The sequence below is a fragment of the Oreochromis niloticus genome, linkage group LG22 (genome assembly GCF_001858045.2).
Source record: "Oreochromis niloticus isolate F11D_XX linkage group LG22, O_niloticus_UMD_NMBU, whole genome shotgun sequence".
Lineage (NCBI taxonomy): Eukaryota > Metazoa > Chordata > Actinopteri > Cichliformes > Cichlidae > Oreochromis > Oreochromis niloticus.
The window spans coordinates 8,545,140-8,565,767 of record NC_031985.2 but is presented as its reverse complement, the minus strand read 5'-3'; the positions used below and the strand labels follow the sequence as shown (position 1 = coordinate 8,565,767).

The window sequence follows — 20,628 nt, the reverse complement described above, 5'->3', positions numbered from 1 at the left end:
AAACATGCTTCTGTGTGGAAGCAAAGGCAGAAACACCCGGCCTCTCTCCCCGCCTCCTTATTTCATCACATTTGGCAGACTTTACTTTCAGTTCTGCTGATAACATCAGTGGGTCGTTTTAACCCAGATATTAGTGATGTTGGCACTGAGGATGGTTTTCATTGGCTCGATGCTGCTGCTTTGACCTCAGCTTTGGGTCTCCACCCAGACCCACATAGATAATAAGATATTAGCTGTTAGATTATCGAGAGGTCACCATGAAACTGTTTATTTTTCTGTTTCTCCTGGAAATACACGGCACAGTGGGACGTGAGTTAGACATTTGTATCACTTACAGTAAAGTTTTTTAAACTTTGTTTTGCTAAGAAGGACATATTTAAGATTATTTTTAAAAAGGCTATTAATAGGTGCGTTTGCCCATGTTTAAATAAAAGCCATTAATATCTCTGCTAGTTCTGGGAAAATGCTTCAGGAAGCTTGATTAGCATCACTTTCAAGTGACAAACACCAAAAAGGTTTGTGAGTTTTAATCACACCAAAGTATCAGTGACACCAAAGGACTTCCTGATTCCTGCACAGTTCAGGGTGTGCCAGCAACATCACTAACAGTGTAACATGATCCATTACTCATCATCTGTTATTAATCACATCAATTTAGACTCTCAAAATAAAGTTGAACAAAAATACAATCTGACATTTTCTAATTTTCAGTTCAGTTCATTTTTATTTCAAACATATACATTCACCAACATTTCATAAAATCATTCCACGCAGTTGTTTGAAAAGGAGTAGGCTGAAGTATATACTTATTTAGCCCTACCCCCTCAGGTTTACATCCTCATCATCTAAATTTGAACAACAAAACATTTACAATGCCTTCAACTTAGAACATAATAACATCACAAAAAAAAAAATAAATAAAAAACAAAAAATTGAAAAAAAAAATAAAAAAAATTTTTTTTTACAACATTTGAAAAGAGCCAATAATGTGTTATTATTTGATTCATAATTACATCGGTATTAGTCTCAAACATAGTAAAAAACCTTTGTGTTGGACTGTGCCATAGTTTTTGTTTTGTTTATAAAAACTGCCCTTAATTCAGCACTATTAGAATGATAATAGGATGATTAGCTGAAATATGAACTGCATGCGCTGTTTCTGTTGAGTCTAAAAGCTGAAACAGTAATTGTTTCTTTCAGCGACTCACTCTCTGAGATATTTCTACACTTCTTCCTCTGGAGTCTCAAACTTTCCAGAGTTTGTAGCTGTTGGTTTGGTTGATGATGTTCAGATGATTCACTATGACAGCAACACACAGAAAGCAGAGTTTAAGCAGCAGTGGATGGAGAAAGCTGCAGAAGATGATCCAGAGTATTTGTCCCGCCAGACTAACAGGCTCATGAACACCCAGCAGGTCTTTAAAGGCAACATCGACATTTTGAAGCAACGGTTCAACCAAACTGGAGGTTTGTTTCTGTTTCACTTTTTTACTCTTAAAATGAAGCTTTTTATTAACCCAGCTGCTGACACTGAATAAAATCTCTCCAGGTTTTAAAGACCTTTGTTGTTACAGACTAGACTTGTAGTCAGGACCGCCTAAACCAAGACCAAGACAATACCAAGACCAGAGGGTATCGAGACCAAGACCAAGACAAAGTCGAGATGAGACTGAGACAAAAAAGTCTTTACACTGTCACGTCTCTCACCCTCTCTTGTTTTTCACATAATGATATTATCCTATATCCTCGCATGTGATTGGCCACAATATGGAGGGGTTGGAGCATAGCTGAGCCACTGTGTGAGAGCTGAGCAGCGAAAGGAAATTAAGTGAGGAGCCGGCTCTCGCTCAATGGGAGTCGACTCTTCTGATTCACTACAAAGCACTCTCTAAGCATGGCTCTTAGGGCTGATGCTTTTGTGCACGACACATTATCGAACGTTGGTTTGTGTGTCATGGGTACACAATCACTATGTCGATCTGAGACAGCAAGACAGAGACAGCGAGACCAAGACCAAGTCGAGACGAGACTGAGACGAAAAGTCTTTAAACTGCAGCCAGATGCTGCTTCGTTTACGGGTGTCAGGCATGTTTATGTGTTTTTGCGATGCACTCGAACAGCCCTCCTCACCACTGCCTACTGTCTCACTCACTGTCTCACTCACAGACGCACGCTCCACTTGACTGTCGCGTCTCTCCCTCTCTGTTTTTCACATAATGATATTATCCTATATCCTCGCATGTGATTGGCCACAATATGGAGGGATTGGAGCATAGCTGAGCCACTGTGTGAGAGCTGAGCAGCGAAAGGAAATTAAGTGAGGAGCCGGCTCTCGCTCAATGGGAGTCAACTCTGATTCACTACAAAACACTGGCCGTTTCTCAATTCTCAAGTACGCGAGTACGTACTCGCGTTCTCGGTGAGTACGTACTCGCCGAGAACGCACGGGAGTACGTACCCGCCGAGAATGCGAGCACGGACTCGCGATATGTACAATTGGAACACCTGCGTACGTGATGATGTCACAGGTCCGGAGTTTTTACTGCCGTCCCCTCTTAATTTAACTGTGAGTAACATGTTATGAAGCTTAACTTTAATCACAGCCAAACCGGTTTACTCAGGAACAAATAAAACACTGAAATAAACCAAACATTAACATTTAGAAGTGATCTAAGTGACTTATATATCATTTTTAACCTCAGTAGTGAAACCTCTAATAATAAAAATAGTGTACATGTACATACGTGTACATACCTTAATAAAAACAAGCAGGTGAGATGTTAGAACGCTTTTATTTTTATTTTAGTGGACACTCAATACTATAGACAGCTGCTGGGGTTTGTTTAACCTGAGTAGTGAGAAGACCGCAAGCGGGGGGGAGGGGAGGGGGGTTGAAAACGATGTGCCGGGAGTCCGCTGTTGAGTTTTGGACGAAATGTATTCTGGGATATTTAGCTGTACCAAGTCCACACCGATGCATGCTCGATAAAACGGGCGGATCGAGAACACATCCGGGACTTTTTCGCGTTCTCGGCTTGATGCGTACTTCGAATTGGAACAGTACTTGGTCTCCGACTGATGACGTATTACGAGTACACGAGAACGCAAGTACGCACAAGTACGCATATTGAGAAACGCCCACAGTCTAAGCACGGCTCTTAGAGCTGATGCTTTTGCGCATGACACATTATCGACGTTGTGTGTCATGGATACTGTTGACTCCAAATCTCCCGACCACTATGTCGATCTGAGACAGCAAGACCGAGACAGCGAGACCAAGACAAGACCAAGACCACATAAAAGTGGTCTCGAGACATCCAACTCTATTACAGACACAAGCTAGCTTGTTAGCGCCCTTAATGGAAGCTTAACCAGCCAAATTTAAAAAGCTGATTATGTGTATTTATTTAGTTTTTAATGAAGCTCTTCAACCAAACTCCCTCATCTGTGGGCAAATATCAACTATTTCCTGCCCCTCTTGGTTTCAGGTGTTCACATTAACCAGATGATGTACGGCTGTGAATGGGACGATAAAACGACTGTAGTTAATGGATATCATTACTTTGGTTATGATGGAGAAGATTTCATATTATTTGACCTAAAGACAGACACATGGATCGCTCCAGTAATGCAGGCTGTAATCACCAAACTCAAGTGGGACAGTGACGGATCTCTTTCAGGCGATCTGAGGAACTATCGTACAAAGCTTTGTCCTGAGTGGCTGAAGAAGTACGTGAACTATGGGAGGAGCTCTCTGATGAGGACAGGTAAAATTACATGACCTGATTTATTGTAATACTTTTAATTAACAGGCCACATCCTGATCTTCTGATACATTTATTACCACTTTATCACATTTATGCTTTTCATTTTTCCCAATTTCTGTTTATTTTACTTTTCTAATCAACATTACTGCAGCTTTTTACAGCACTCACTTCACTCAGTTGTGTACTTCTTGTAATTCCCCCATTTAATTTTTTTTTTTAATTCCCTAGAGCTTCCATCAGTGTCTCTCCTCCAGAAGTCTTCCTCCTCTCCAGTCACCACGCTACAGGTTTCTATCCTGACAGAGCTGAGATGGTCTGGAGGAAAGATGGAGTGGAGATTCATGAAGGTGTGAACAAAGGAGAGATCCTCACCAACAATGATGGGACCTTCCAGATGAGTGTTGACCTGGATGTCTCATCAGTCAAACCTGAAGACTGGCACAGATACAGATGTGTGTTTCAGCTCTCTGGTGTGAACGAGGACATCGTCACCAAACTGGGTAAAGCAGCGATCAGGACCAATGAGGGTAAAATTGGAAAAAGAAGTGAGTAAAACCTTTATAAATACACCTTTATTTGATCTTATTTGGGTTTTCCATTTGGCTCCACTTGAAAGGAGGAAACTGGAAGAAGCCCTTACACACACGCTTAGAAAAAAAAAACAGGCGTTTGATAGAGATTAGGGAGCAACAGGACTAATCATTCAGTACTTGATCTTAATAATGGAGGATGTAGGAGTGAAAAAAAACCCAACAAAAAAACTTTAATTTTTGGGCTTTAGTACAAAGTTAAACTGCTGATTCAAAACTTTCAACAAAAATCTAAAAAAGGCAACAAACTGGTAAATCTAAAATACTCTAAGAGAAATCACACGAGGGAAGACAAACAGACACCAAAACAAAGACTGAAGGGAGAGGAGACTGTTTATAAACACATGAGGTAATCAGAGAACGGGAAACAGGAGGGTGATGAGACACAGCTGACGTAAAACTAAACGGATGAAACACTGAGTGAAGTTAACGCAGGGACAGAAACAGAGACCCTTAAAGGACCAATAACACTCTGTGACTACAACACTAACAAGAACTAAAACACAAACAGGTCTGAAGGATCCACTAACACAGCACAGATGAAAATAAAGATCAGACAATAAACAGAGCAAAGGGAGCCCTCGGCAATCACACAAGAGCAAATAAAGAAGAAATAAACACAGGAGCAGGCCTGAGGATCACACACAGCTCAGATTACACTGATCTTCATCTTTCATCATCATCACTGGGAGGTAAAAACTACAAACTTTAACTTTAATGTGGTTTTAGTGACCCTGATTTTTTTTTCTGGTTTTATGTGGTCTGTTTATAACATGGAAGAATCAAACCTGCTGTGATACTGTGTTCATTCATCTGTTGTTTATGACTGGCTCAGTGTAACTGCTAAACATCGAACTGTAATACAGTTTGATGATTCACTAATCTACATTAAAACATTGTGTAGTTCAGTTCCTGTGGTGTTCTTTAGATAAAGGACTGTTGTGGTCTTAATGAACGTTGGTCCAACAGTGAGATGAACTACAGAATGGAAATGTGTTGGTTTCAGGTTCTTCAGTCTTCCCTGCTGGTGTTGTTATCCGGATTATGGGAATACTGCTCCTGCTGACACTCTGCTTCTCTGGAATCTTCATCTGGAGGAGAAAATATAAAGGTGAGAAATATGAAACACATTTACCTTCAACATGTTGCCAACATTTTGATGTTTATGCTCTTATAATTTGATATGTTTCATGTCTGTTACTTCCCATGTGGTAAAGTTCATAAAGTGTAAATATTTGATATTTAATGAGCTGAAATGTTTCATGCAAGTGGTGCAAATGGTTAGTTTTTTTCTCAAGTGCTTCATATGTTCTGAATAAATAACTGTATTACTGTCTCTGTTTTTACAGAGCTAAGAAAAGATGACCTTTATTAGTCCCACAGGTGGGAAATTTGTTTTGTTACAGCAAAGTGCACTTTTGCTGTACTGAGAGCTGTACTGACAGTAAGTATTTTACATGTCCAAACTGGATTTAAAAAAACAATTCTCAAATTTAAATGCTTATTTGAACTGTTTGAGACTTAAGATGTTTAAAAGATTTCTCTGTGTGTGATTCAGTGCAGCTTTAGAAAGAATTGCTCATCTCTGCTTTGCATGAAGACAGCCTCTCCCAGAATTCACCTGTTTTCTGCATACATGCTACTACTGCACATTCACCTGATGTATATATTATATATAATGTTCTTCCTCTACCTTTCTGCTGCAACAAGATGGAGAAACTGCAAATAATACAAAAAGTTATTTGGTTTTAATTTGAAAGTCAAATTCAGTTTACATAAAGTGTTTGCACTGCGAACCTACACAAAATTCACGGTTCGGTTCAGTTCGATACTTTGGTGTCACGGTTCGATATTTTTTCGATACAAAAAAATGTTCATGCTTTTTTAATTTGTCATTTATTAAAATTATAAATATATATTTTAACTCAAAAGTACAGTTTTTAAATTTAATGTTGCTGAAACAACAAAGTAATAAAAAAATAAATCTATCTGATCGAGAAATCACTCATCTTTGGAAAAGAGAGTTTATTACAGAGAAATGGCTCTTTCCAAAATAAAAGCTGCACTATCCAGTTGTTCAGTGATGACGTGACGAATCCTACTTCCGGGCCTAAAGTAGTCTGCATTTAATATGGCTTTTATGTTGTTAACATGTTTAATGTTTCGTATTTTCTTCTATTTAATCTCAAAAATCTCCTAAAACAGTCAGTGATCACTGTTGACCTCTCTCGGCTGTTATTACCGCTAATCATTTATTTAAGCTCAGTTTTTAAAACCTTAGATGTAACTACAGCACAGCCCGTACAGCAGTATATGAATGACTAACCTTGTATTGTGGATGGATTATCTCAGTTGTTCTCCTGACTGAAGTTTGGTCCTTTTACAGCATCCTGCCATGCGATTACATTTGTTCCTGACCACCGAGAACACTCACGTTAACTTTTATCGAGTGGAAAAAAGTTAGCTTGTTTTTTTATTATGCTAACATAGCTGCGTCGCTAGCGGTCACGTAGCACATCATTATATACCAGCTAGCCAAACTTCAGTAACCCTACAAACGTCACTGCTGTTTAGTTTTCTGTCTTCATTTATGTTGGAAGTGATAACAGAGCTGTACGTTTTAATTTGTTTCCAAAACCCCGCAATCAGGACATGCTATATTGTACTTAGATGGAAGCTAGCGAGCTAACTTCCTGCTAACTTCTAACTCCGTTAAATGTCATAAATTCCGTTTTCATGGATGCCTGGATGTTAAACTCAATTGTTACACCTGGTAGAGCACAACGCTGATCATTTTACTAAAGATGAAAGACTTTAGACAGTTTTCCAACTCTCGGTAATGCCATAGTGATCATTTGATTTATGGACCTGCAGCGGAGTTTAAGCCCAGCCACGGCTAGTGACGTCAGACTTAAAGACCGGATAAGGAGCCTCCATGATTGAGTGTAAATATTCTCATAATAATCTGTAAATATTCAAAAGCTGTCCAGCTGTGAACTTGTAATATAAATGTTTTATGGTTTTCATCTGTTCATCTTAAAGTTTCATAAATAAAATGCTTTTTTAAAGGATTATTAAGTCATAATTTCATATTTTTTTACATAATAACATGACCTGGTTTGCCTTCATGATTTTCTGTCAGAAATGAAATTAGAGGAGAAACAGATCCGAATGGGAACAAGGTTTCTGTTGATGAGTGGACACATGGGACAGAATTTATGTTTCCCTCCCACATAATGACACCAATCATTGAGCCAATCTTCAAGAACTCTAGACTTTTATTTTCAGTCATTTCAAATTTATTTCCAGGAATATTTTTTTGAAAAAACATTTCAGTTCTTTTGTGTAGATAAGGTTTACTGGTTACAGTCTTCATCATTTCACTGATAACATCCCCACTGTCCTGGTTTAATTAAGTCAAAATCAATGTCAGTATTTTAAATTCATCCTATTTCATATACAAGAGTAACAGAGAGGGATTTATTGACCTTTGAAGAGATCCTCCTCTTTTCTCTGAGATGAACCACAGATAATAAACTCTCCTTACTACGTAAACACTAGCACAGTATGAGGGAAATTTAGATTCTGATACAGGAATGAAAGTGCTTGGAGCAGAGTGTCAACCATCTTGGGTTGTTGGAACACTTGATGTCTGTATATCTTACAGCAGATATCCAAGGGATCCTTAATTTTTGTAACATCAGACACACAACTGCTTTGATTCTGCTTCCAATCTGTCCAAGAGTCAACAAGATATTCAGCATTTTCCTGTCGGTAAGGATGAACTTCGTGGGGCGATTACGTCACTGACATAACTAAGTCAATCAGAAGAGAGTACTACATCCTACCCTCATACTCCCGATGAAATAACCTCTAAGCTAAGTGGCACAACAGTGTTCTCCTCCCTTGATGCTGCAAGTGAATTCCTCTGATTCCTGACAGCTGTGAACTGACAACATTCATAGCACTGTTTGGCAGGTACTGCTTTAACAGGCTACCTTTCAGCATAACAAGTACGCCAGAGATCTCCCAGCAGGATATGCTGGAGAATCTAGAGGAGCGTGGCAGGAATAAGGACCCAAACACCTGGTATTGCACTTTGAAAGGTGTTTACTTGCATAGAATCCCACAACAAGTTTTCTCTGCGTAGCTTTCCAGCTGCATCCATCCACTCTGCACACCGCTCACTCTCCCATCAGGTCCAAGCATCCTACTCAAATAGGGAAGACATGGTTAGATGAGGGCCCCTGACACCACACCCTGAACCCACTGCTCCACCCCTCCCCTGCAGCTGAGCCACAAACCAGACCCTGTTATAAGGAGCTTGAGGTAGTAGAGGGATATGACATCCTGGTTTATGAGGCCACCATAGAACAACATGATGCCTGACTTGAGAAGGTGCTGCATTGGATTCATATAGCAGCCCTAAAGCTCTGTAAACCACCTGTAAATGTCCAGCCACTCAAACAAGTCCTGGACATGGTCAGTGTCCTGGACAGATACATCCCTGCTCTCCCTGCAGTAGATCAGCCCTTTTACAAGCTACTAAAGATTAAGAAAGTCTGGACCTGGGACATCCCCAGCAGTCAGCTTTTTATTTTACAGCTTCTTTTTTTTTTACAGAGAGAAAGAGAGCGAGAGAGATGAGCGAGAGAGATGAGCGAAAGGGGCAGTACCAACTTCATGTTTGTACTTCATGTTGGCACTTTTAAGACTACACTGTCCTGTACTGTGTATAATTTAAGGTTATTTCCTGTTAATATATCTCACAAAATGTCTAAATATTGTGACCACACTGTTTCACACAGTATTAAAGGAACTATTTTATCGTGATTGCTCCGACTTCTTCACAGACATTTAACTTTTCAAAATGAATAAAGGTTTTGATTGAGTTGCATGTTAACTATAGTTCTAGAAAACCCAAAAAGTTGATTCTGTTCAAGTGGATGTAGCATTTTCAGTGGGAGAAACGTTTCGTCACTCATCAAAGTGACCTCTTCAGATCTTCTTCGAGATGAATGATCTGTGATCAGTGGTCAAGGAATTGACCTCCCAGCCTCAGTTATTTTGCAAATGTACTGTTTATGAGGTTGGGGAAACCTGCAGTCAGCTGAGACTGAAGAAGTCACTTGGATGAGTGACGAAACGTTTCTCCCACTAAAACGCTACGTCCAGATGAACAGAATCAACATTTTGGGATTTGCTAATCTGGATGATTGAGCATGCATCAAGACAGTTTTTGGAAAATGGTTATTCATGTTTGAAAATTTCAAATATGTTGTGAGAAATGTGCCAAACTGAAAAAAAGCTGTAACAATCACGGAATTGGTCAGCAGGGGGCGCTGTGACACTGTTTTTGCCTCTATAACAGCGACTAACGATCAATGAGTAAGAAGTGCTTCATTCAAACACAGTTCAGACCCTAATGTTAACATAAGATGTAAGACAGTGTTGCTTTGTTTTTTCGTAACTGTAACATTCACATTAATTTCAAATTAAACTGTAGAAAAATTATAAAATGATTCGGAGCTGATAAATGAGAACTTATAGACTGTACCAAAGAAAAAGCAAATTAAGAATAAAACATAATCAGATGTCAAATATCAACAGTGGTTTCAATTATCTTTTCAGTCAAGGAGTTTTCAGCCTGCTCAGCTCTCCAGCATTTCTAACACACCAGCATTAAACCTGCAGGAAAGAGCTGCTGTTTGTGTTTAAGTACATGTTTTGACTCTGTGTTTGGTTTTATGTCTTTGGATTTTGATTAAATTTCTCTGAACAGGTGTTGTTCAGAGAATGTATGGCTGTGAATGGGATAATGAAACTGGAAAGGTTAAAGGTTATGATCAGCATGGCTATGATGGAGAAGACTTTGTGACGCTTGACCTGGACACAGAGATATGGATCGCTCCAACACCTCAGGCTGTCACCACCAAAATGAAGTGGGATAAGAACAGGGCTCTGATTGCTCAGAAAAAGAACTACCTCACCCAGGAGTGTCCTCAGTGGCTGAAGAAGTATGTGAACTATGGGAGGAGCTCTCTGATGAAAACAGGTGAAATCATATAACCTGCTGTTTTGTGGCCACTAAACCATCACATAAAAGCATTGCAAACCCCCCTCCCTTCAGAAACCATTAATATGCCTCAGTTGTATTAAACTTGCTCTTTTTCTAATTTCCACTCACACATTGACACTTGCCTCCCACCTTTCTCCTGATTTCTCTGTCACTCTTATATATTAATTACAATTATTTTTCTCATATTTTCCTTTTGCCCCAATTTTGTCTTACCCAGTTTATCCACCACCTAAACTCTGACCTTTCTAACCAGTCTCTCCCAACCTCCATGTCATGACATTTGCTAATAGGCTTATTAAAAGACTTAACTAAGGCTTTAAAATTAGAGTACAAATACTAATTACAACTAATTACTATTTCTATCGTTACAATGCTGTTGCTGTTACTCTGGAGAAAATGCACTGCGGACACAATCGAACAAGTGCTGCTGATTGGCTGAGAAAGAATAAACTAATCATGTTCAACCAATCACATGACCAATTTAAGATAACATAGCAACAAGATGCTATATACCAGGTTTTATTATGTGTTAATATTCCACGTAAAACCAGAGTCATGATTTTAAAAAAAAAACTATACGCAGTTTTTGTCACGGTCCCCGTGTCTCTCTGGTTGGCTCACGCTGGCTACAGGTTTTGTTGTTGTTCTTTTTTTGTTTTTTGTTTTCTTTGTCTCTCCTCCTCCTCTCTGCCTGGGTGGAGCTCGTTACGGGCTCTCGCTCTTGGCCCATGCACCTGTGTGATTGTCTCCACCTGCTGTTGATCTGGCTGATTTCCCCAGCTGCTATTTAAGGCAGTGGCACAGAGCAGCTCACCGCTGGAACGTTGAACCTTCTGAGTTCGTGCTCTCGGCATTATCAAAAGAAATCCCTGTGTGTATTTTGCTGTGAAACTAACGTTGAATTCTGTGTGTAGCTATCCCTCTTCTGGACCAAATCACGGGACCTGCCCGGGTGTGGCAGCGTGTGTGGAGTTTTGGAGCGAGTGCGGCTGAAGAGGAGTGCGTGTGTGCGGAGGAGCTGTGGCGGTGACTGTGTGGAAGAGGAAGCGTGTGTGTGGATTCCCCCCCCTTCTCTCCCTGGAGCCCTGGACACCCCCTCCCAACTCACTGTACATGTATATAGCACTGATGTGATCCCTGTTGTAAATAAATAATCTCCTTTTGTTCACAAAGAAAGAACTGTCTGCGCGTGAGTCCGTCCAGTAGCCATGACAGTTTTTTTCCTGAATAGTTTCGTCACGTTTACTGTGCAGCAAGTACTCTCTGCTTATGACCAAAAAATTAAAAAACAAAACAAAAAACAGCCCTTTCGTATTGGTGGAAAAATGCACCATGTCGACCAATCAAAAATGATATGGCAACATGACATTTGGTTTTTTAGGAAGAAGGGGAAGTTTTGGGGGTGACGGGGAGAGAGAGAGAGTTTTGAGATGTGAGAGATTTGTGACATTGTGCATATTTTTTTTTAATTTACAATTTATATTTGCATTTCAAGTTGTGAAAATGATTTGTTAATTTGTGGTCGTTACAGTAAAAAATGTAACTTTTTTTCTACTCGAATTTTATGTTTTTGTTTGATTTTTAGGTCAATTGTGTTAATACAGTACAGTGCGAAAATGAAAAGATAACTGTAAATTCAGACACGTGAGGTTGTGCTGAAAAGAATGATACTAAACAAGCCAATCGTTTTTAAAGGTGAAATGTAGAGGAAACATCAAAAGATGTCAAAAATGGCCAATTATCCCCTGGACCCCAGAGGGTTAAACATTTTTTTTAAAGTAACACAATAGTTACTGTGACACTCGACCCACAAACGGACACTTTGGCGTTGCCAGTTCAACAGTGCTTTTATTTATAAGTTTGATTTCTGTGGTTTGTGGCTCCTGCCCTGGACGCAGCCACTCCGTCACTTGAGTTGTCTCTCTCAGCTCACTGAAAAACAAAAGGAGAGTCCCTATTCGTCAAGCCAGTTCCGTGTACCTGTTCCTCCCCGCCTCCGCACGCGTTGTGAGCTCACTGCGTCACCCCTCCTCTGCAGCAGGACCAAGACCACACCTCCGCCACAGTTACTTTTCCTAGTAGTTAATTACTTTAGAATATTCTAATTCAGTTAATAACTCAGTTACCTTTTTGAAGAAGTAACTAGTAACTATAACTAATTACTTATTGAAAGTAACTTGCCCAACACTGCTAAATAGTGATATAGCATCTGTCTTCTCTTCTCTCTAGTTCCTCCCTCAGTGTCTCTCCTCCAGAAGTCTCCCTCCTCTCGGGTCACCTGCCACGCTACAGGTTTCTATCCTAACAGAGCTGAATTGGTTTGGAGGAAAGATGGAGTGGAGCTTCATGAGGGTGTGAACAAAGGAGAGATCCTCCGCATCAATGATGGCAACTTTCAGATGAGTGTTGATCTGGATCTTTCATCGGTCAGACCTAAAGACTGGCAGAGGTACGACTGTGTGTTTCAGCTCTCTGGTGTGAACGAGGACATCGTCATCAAACTGGACAAAGCAGTGATCACGACCAACATGGGTAAAAGTGAAGGTAGGAAACACGCATGTAGTTTACTGTAAAAACCGTGCAGTTCATGGGATTTTGTTTGAGTTTGATGAAATTCCTCCCCAGTTGTATACAGGGTTATGAAATTTCTCAAACTGATACTGATTTGTTAAATATTGCCATTCAAGGTTTCGAGCGCTTTGATTCAAATTATTGTCCAGTTTGCTGTCTTTTCACAGTTTGTTTGAATTTGCGAGCATCTTTTTTTCCCTCGTATTCTTATCTCATTGGCAAACTGATGTTTGTCTCTTTTAACGTGTTTCATTTGTTCAGGTTATGATTTATTTGTTGTTGTTTGCAGGAAAGTCCCTCGCAATCCTGATCATCATTACAACGCTTTTTTTGCTGTAATTAGTTTCATTGTCTACAAAAAGAGAACAGGTGAGAGACAAAAACAGAAATAGCTTTTACTTGATACTTTATCCAAAACAGATCCATAAGAATAGGAGCTGCATGACAATGCGAGCAAAGATATGATGTATAACATTTTAAAAATGTATCAAGTGCATCTTGTAAGTAAAACTTGTTTCTATTCTGTTTTCTAACTAACAATGTGTTTGTGACTTCTATAGCTGTAGAGAACACAGAGGTACAGGAGCAAATGATTCCTAAAGCCTAAATGACAAACTACCCTGCACACAGTGAGTTTTTACTATGTTTACTACATTTACCATTTTACCACGTTATGTGCTTCAAAAGCACAAAAAGTCATTGCTTGATTGATCTAGGAATGTTAATATATTTTTGTGGTGGGATGTGGTCTGCAGCAATCACACCTTGCCAGCTAAAAGTCTGTGCGGTCTGTTGTTGGTGACGTGTGTGGCTAGCAGCTGTAGAGCTGCAGCTGTTCATGTGTTTGTAACAGCAACAGTGTGAGGAATAAAGCAAAGCTGAAAAACACTGAACTGTCATCGGGTCTGCTGTTGTTTTGTTACAGTGGTGCTGAAAGCCAGGATGGGGGTACGGCTGACTCGGGACGGGGCCAGCGAGGGAAGAAGCTCGCCCGAATGGTGGCCGATCTGGCGGCCACACAGCGGGAGCATGCGGTGGTGTCACAAAGTCAGCAGGGAAAACTTTGCTCTGTCTGTTGTTGGTGATGTGTGCGGTTGGCAGCTGTAGAGCTGCAGTGGTTTTTGTGTTTTTAACAGCAACCTTGTGCAGAACAAAGAGCTGCTGAAAAGCTGTCTCAGTCTGGCAGAGGCAGAATGTATGGAGTTACGAAAAGGAGCCAAAATACAGACACAAAGACGGTGGAAGAAAACTTGAATATTAAGAAAAAGCAAGCAGTCTAATATGGAAGATTTAAAAAAAAAAAAAAAAAAAGCTACAAAAACCAAAAGCAGATACACACTGGGGAGAAACCAACTAGAACTAAACTGGGAGAAACGAAATGCTAAACACAAAAGACAAAGAATAAAACCTTGATCGTGGTAAAAACCTGAACATGGAAAAAACCCTGGAGACATGGAAACATGGTGAGAAACAACAGATAATGAGGGGATGTGGAACAGGTGGGAACACAGCAGGGACAAATCAGACCTAACGAAACAGGGAGAAGCAAAAATAGACATACTGCATATAGGACAATCTTTCACAATAAAACAGGAAACAGAATGGAAAGCAGATATGACAACACGAACTTGATAACATAAGACGCAGCATGAAACACATAAAGGGTGAGGGAAACTTAAGCACAGGGGTAGAAAACACAAGGGAAATCTAATAAACAAATGAACTAAGAACTAACTTAAAGAACTTAAACATAAACAACCAAATAAACTAAAACTTAAAACGCAGGGTCAACAGACCCAGGAATGTGACAAAAGCACTGAACTGTCACTGGGTCGGCCGTGGATTTGTTACAATTTTATTTTTGTCTTTTTAAGCTTATAGACAAATTTTGCAATGAAACACTGAGCAGTGTCACTTCATTTGCCTCCATAAACTGTGACCTCATTGGTTATTCATGATTCATATCATTAAATGAATTGTTGAGAATTTAGTTTCAGATGCTTATTGATTGTAATTGATGGGAAATAAGTTTGCTCAACAAATCTAACATAATAGTGACATTAAATTACTGCGTTTAGTTTCCCGTTGTTATTAATATAAGGTGTAATTTCTTCTGATAAATCAAAGGGGAGAAGCAGAGCATGTTTAAAAAATATTTAACACAATGAAGCATCACAGCAGTCTCAATACAATCAAAGATTAAGATTTTTGTGTTCCTCTTAAACAGAACCACCGCTGTCAACGAGTTGTCTCCTACTGTCGCCGTTCCTCCTCTTGGGACTGGGTCGCCAGGTCATGCTGACCGTCTCCAAATGACCCGTCGCATCCCACGAACAGGCAGCCAGTCCCTCCTTTCCATGCTGGCATTCATGCGTTTCTCTTCATATCTGGGGCCTCTCTCTTCCAGTGCTCAGCCAGCATCCTTTAAATAGCTGATAGGCCGCTTCAGGACACACCCATGCCTCAGCAGGTGATCACTATCACTATGATGCCCAGCCAGTCCACAATGGATTAAAACAATGTCAAATAAAACAGTAAAAACCATTCAATACAAAAAGGGTAAAATCATGCAAAAAAAAAAAAAACTACACTCACAAACACTAAAATCAGAATAAAACCAATATAAAAGAGAAATACAAATTTCCACTGTGTGACACTAACATTGTTTTAACAGTAACTGCTTTACAACAATATAAGCTAACGTTTACACCATAACTTTAAGTTTGCACCATAAAAATGGTGATAGAACAGTGGCAGTATAATGGCCTCATAAGTAGGGATGGGTACCGGTGTTGTGCCAAAAAGTGATTGTCTGCCAAAAACTGATTTCCGGTATTTGCCAAAAACTGATTGCTCATATTAAACAGCTATAAGTACCTTGTTGGGCTATAATATGTGAAACATATGTCAAATGCATCCCTCATGGATGACATAAAGTCATCTTGAGCCACAAACAAGCCGCAATCAGTTTTTGGCAGTGACTTTTATACAACCTTTATTTAGGCAGTTAAAAAAAATCTCATTAACATTAAAAATGTCTTTTGTAAGAGTAAGTTGGCCAAGAGGACAGCAAAAATGTCAGCAAATATTACAATAGTTCTGTAAAAATATTTTAAGTGGGGATAAAGGACCGGATTGGTTATACTGTAAGTACAATAACACAGAGTTGTAAAGATACTTGAAAAACAGATAATTTTTTAATTCTACATATAACCCCTTTGTAAACCCTGTTCACCGAAGTCTATTTACCAACATACGTAAAGATATTACACATAAAAAATACACAGAAACATTGGAAATCACTTTTTGGCACAACTCCGGTTCTGACATAAAAGGTAGTAACCAGACCGAAAAGCAGCGCACATTTCGGTGCTTTATTTCCCTGAGATGTCATACACTTTGGATTCTAGCCAATCATTTTACCTTTCCAAGGATGGTAGGCGGGGCCAGGTACGTGCGTTCTTTTAGAGCAGCGCTACAGATTAAAAATGCCCAAGGCAAGCGGTCAAAAGTCTGGCTGTACTTCACAGCAAAAGATGCAAACTCAGCAGCCTGCAACAAGTGCTTTAAACTGATACTGTGATACTGTCAAAGGAGGTAACACCTCAAATCTGACGACAACTTCTTGGGCAAAGTTTGTGTTCTCCATTCTTTAAGCACCGGTTCGAGCACCGTTTAAGTACCGGTTTGGCACCGGTATCGGATAAAACCTAAACCAGCGGTCCCCAACCCCCGGTCCGTGAGTCGTTTGGTACTGGGCCGCGAGAGTTGAGGCTCGGGTGTGAAATGTATGGTTTTCAGGATTATTATCGTTTTTTAGCGTTATTTTGTTATCGTTTTTATCATTAACTCGGTTTTCCTGGGTCTTTTCACGTGTGTTATGAATAAATCTTCTTTTTTTCGGTACCGATACTAGTTTTTGTTTTGTTTTTTGTATTTATCCGCGACACCTTAAAGGCCGGTCCGTGAAAATATTGTCGGGCATAAACCGGTCCGTGGTGCAAAAAAGGTTGGGGAGCGCTGACCTAAACGATACCCATCAAGTGGGCCCTACACAAAGAAGAGAGCCTCCCCAACAATGACGAGACCTTTCAGATGAGTGCTGATCTGAAACGTTCGTCACTCACACCACATCACTGTGTTTCAGCTCGGTGGTGTCAACAAGGACATCATCACCAAACTAGACAAAACAAAAATCAAGAGCAATACAGGTAAGACTGAAGTCAGAGGAAGATTAGTCTTTAAAAATATATGTATCTTTCTTCTGGTCTGTTTTGTTATTCCTTCCACTAGTGCCACTAATGTTTATTGTTGATGTGACTGCTCACAGAAGCAGCACAATAAATGTGAAGCGTGCAGGTCCACTACACTCTGCTGAGTTCAGCTAAATGCTGCAAAACTGATTGTGCCTCAATACAAATAACACGATACTGGTGCTACAGCTTCATAATCCAAACTCAATGTTATCAGTGATATATATGCATATCCATTTTTTATGGCATTTCTTGATTCCCACATGCTGTGCCCATGTAAGCTTTACATGAAAGTGCAATCCTAAAAATTTAAATGGCAGATGACAGATGAAGCAATCAATGTTTCCTTTTTAAATACACGATTTTTGTTTTGTTATCTTCTATGGAGAACTGAAATCCTCATGTAGTAGTCCATATTTGTACCTGCTTAAATGCTTCTTGCGGCTGCTTTTTAATAGTCTGCACACTTCTTCCTCTCTTCCTGATGACTGTATCATCTGCAAAAGCTGCAATCTGTATATGCTTAGGAATTTGATCAAAGATGTGTTTAATCATAATTAAAATGAATAATGGGTTAAACACTCTGCCATGAGGAGTCCCATTCTTAACTACACAGCTATTAGATTCTGCACCATTCATACAAACCCTTATTGATCTTTTACCAAGAAAGTCTGTAACCCAATTAAACAATCTGCATTTTACATCCATTTTTAAAGTTTAATAAGAATTAATTCTTTCAGAGCATATCATAGTTTTTTTTCTAAATCTAAAAACACCTCCCCCTATTTCTTGATTTGTCTTTGTTTTCCTTTTCAGTCTTTTCACCTCTCATGAAAGAGTCTTCTTCAGTTCTAACATCAACAGGAAGCACTTTTGCATTCCAGAGATGGCACGTTTTTCTGCAGAGAGCCCTGCAGCCAAAATGGGGCAGAACAAAAACTTGTTTGTTCTATAGCAGCCACCGTACCTGCATTATGCACTGAGATTGGGAGGGATAAGAAAACAGAACTTGGTTAACCGAAATCTGCAATCTGTTATAGTCAGTAGTAGTACTACAATCCTATTGCTAGATGGCGCCATCTCACAAACCAGCAGCACATGGTGGAGAACCCTGCTCTGGAGGGGGGGGAAAAGTCCTGCCGTTGAGCTTAATCAGCAGGAATGTTGAAGAACAACATTCCTGCTGAATAGGTTGCCACTTGAATTTGTGTGTGTGTGGGGGGGGGTGCATATGAGTGTAAACATGAGCATAATTTCATTTTGTTATTGAAATGACAGTAAAAATATGATTAAGTATGAATAACATCAGAAAATATGTGGTAGCAACTGTGACACAAATATAGATGATTTTTATTAGACGGCGGTTAAAGTGGTTAAAGACACAGATTACATAACACTAGTTTCTGAGATCATTCTGGCCTGATAACTTTCACTTTCCAAAGAAAACCTTGGTTCCCTTTTTTACCCCTGGTTACTGTTGATATGCAGCCAGCTGTGAATTCCTATTGGTCAGAGAGAAGCTACTGCGTATTTTGCCTGTGGCCAGAGATATGTTGTTTTTTTGGGGGGGGTTAAATTGGAGATTGTGGCAAATCCCACTCAAAAAAATAAATAAAAAAGCAAAATTTCAGATGAGGACAAGAGAATCAGAAACAGTAAAAAATCGTAAAATCCAAAAACACACAGGTTTGTTTTTATATTCTAAATGCAAAATATTACGTCTGTAACCCTTGGACTTAAATACTTAAATATTGTAGTTGTACTCGTTCTTATACATACATAGTTCTAGACTGCTAAAGTTTCTCTTACGATAGCTTCACTTGTTTATCATTACAGCAGTGTTGCAGAACCAGGAAAACAAGAAGCTTTGACTTCCTGACGCGCTTAAATGAGATAACAGCCTCTTTGTTTGCGCGGCACGCTTGCAAACCGAACCAGATCCACCATCAAAAACGAAACCTAACAGAGTGGTCACGTGATTTCTCAGAAGGCAGAGCAGAGGGACGTGCTGTTTGTCCAGTGGCGGCGCTCTAACACCGTGAATGATCAGAGGATTGTTTCCACTGGAGCTTCAGCTTATTTTCTTTCTTTTTTCAGTCACGCCAGAAAAGCACCAGCTGGGTGTGTCACAGTGACAACACACAGCAGCATGTGTCTGTGTGAGTTTAGGAAGGTCACACAGAAACACAAACTCATGCATCAGAGCTCTGTCGGATTTTAGGTGGATTCCTTTGTTCTGATGTGAAAAATGTGCCATTTTTTTTAAGGAGCACAACGTGCTTCTTTACACTTTAAAGACAGAAGAAAATGACTGAAGCTGTAAGTTTACATATGCAGACAAGTTAAAAGATTAAGAGCCAAATCTAAATTGTAAAAGATGTGATGTTGCAGGAGGATAAATGGGATCACTCAGTTTGCTCATTTATTCAAGGTTCTTTGGTTCTTTCACATTCATGTTCTCTGAATTCATCTTAAAAACCTGCTCATTTTCTCTGCATAATTAAAGCTCTAATTCATCATCATGTTATAACACTGAAAACAGCCTCTGTAATCTGGTTAAACTGGGCACTTTTCTGCTTTTCTAAGATAAAATATGAGAAGCTCTGAATATTTACCAACCCTAAATATTGGGCACCTTTCTCTGGCTCGGACTGTTTCCTCCTGGCACTGCAGCATTAGTGTATAACCTTAGCCACGTTATTAAGTGTATACAGTTTTTATCACTGCATGTTTTCCTTTGGTCTGTCTACCCCAATATACTAGGAATAAATTCTTTTCTTTTTTTTGCTTTGCTTTATACATTTGACAGCTTCATTGACTTTTCAGGAATTGAAATCATATTATAAGCTCATGAAATAAAACTCACTGTTACAAGCACATGACACCTGCACCTGAAACCTCTGAGTATGTTCTAGTTAAAGAGTCAGCAGTATCTGATCTTGACCTCTCATGTTTTCATGTCAGGAATCCTCAGGTTACACAGAGGTGGATGACCCCTGTGGTTTGCCAAGCTTTAAACTGCTGAACTGTATATGATGGACCTCAACCAGACAACACCATAAAAAGGCTGCTTACAAATCAGTAATCTCTTACAAATTTATATATAATTAAGAGTGATTTTGACTACAGGACTTTTACCTGTAAAAATTTGTTTTTACGTTGGTATATTGTAGGATGCTAGTTTGTTGAACACTTCTTTTAGACTTCTTACGCTCTGACTGACCCTATAGTCCAAAAACGTGTATTTTAGGTTAACCGGTGATTTAATCAAGCATAGGTGTTGATGTGAGAGTGTATAGTTTGCTCTTTCTCTCTCTCTCTGGACTGGAGAGCTGTTGGGCTGTACCTTATCTCTTGTCCAAAACCAG

General features: G+C 39.5%; 1 protein-coding gene across 1 annotated transcript; it reads left to right on the top strand.

Annotated features, from left to right (window-relative positions):
- The first annotated feature begins 184 nt into the window (after positions 1–184).
- On the top strand, positions 185–14,442 carry LOC100705543 (major histocompatibility complex class I-related gene protein-like). Its single transcript, XM_025902549.1, is given in 12 exon segments — positions 185–309; positions 1,201–1,467; positions 3,489–3,767; positions 3,996–4,040; positions 4,043–4,294; positions 5,364–5,468; positions 5,769–5,801; positions 10,140–10,412; positions 12,666–12,980; positions 13,297–13,376; positions 13,568–13,636; positions 13,933–14,442. Coding segments are annotated over 10 exon segments (1,671 nt in total). The 5' UTR covers positions 185–257; the 3' UTR covers positions 13,347–13,376; positions 13,568–13,636; positions 13,933–14,442.
- Positions 14,443–20,628: the final 6,186 nt, after the last annotated feature.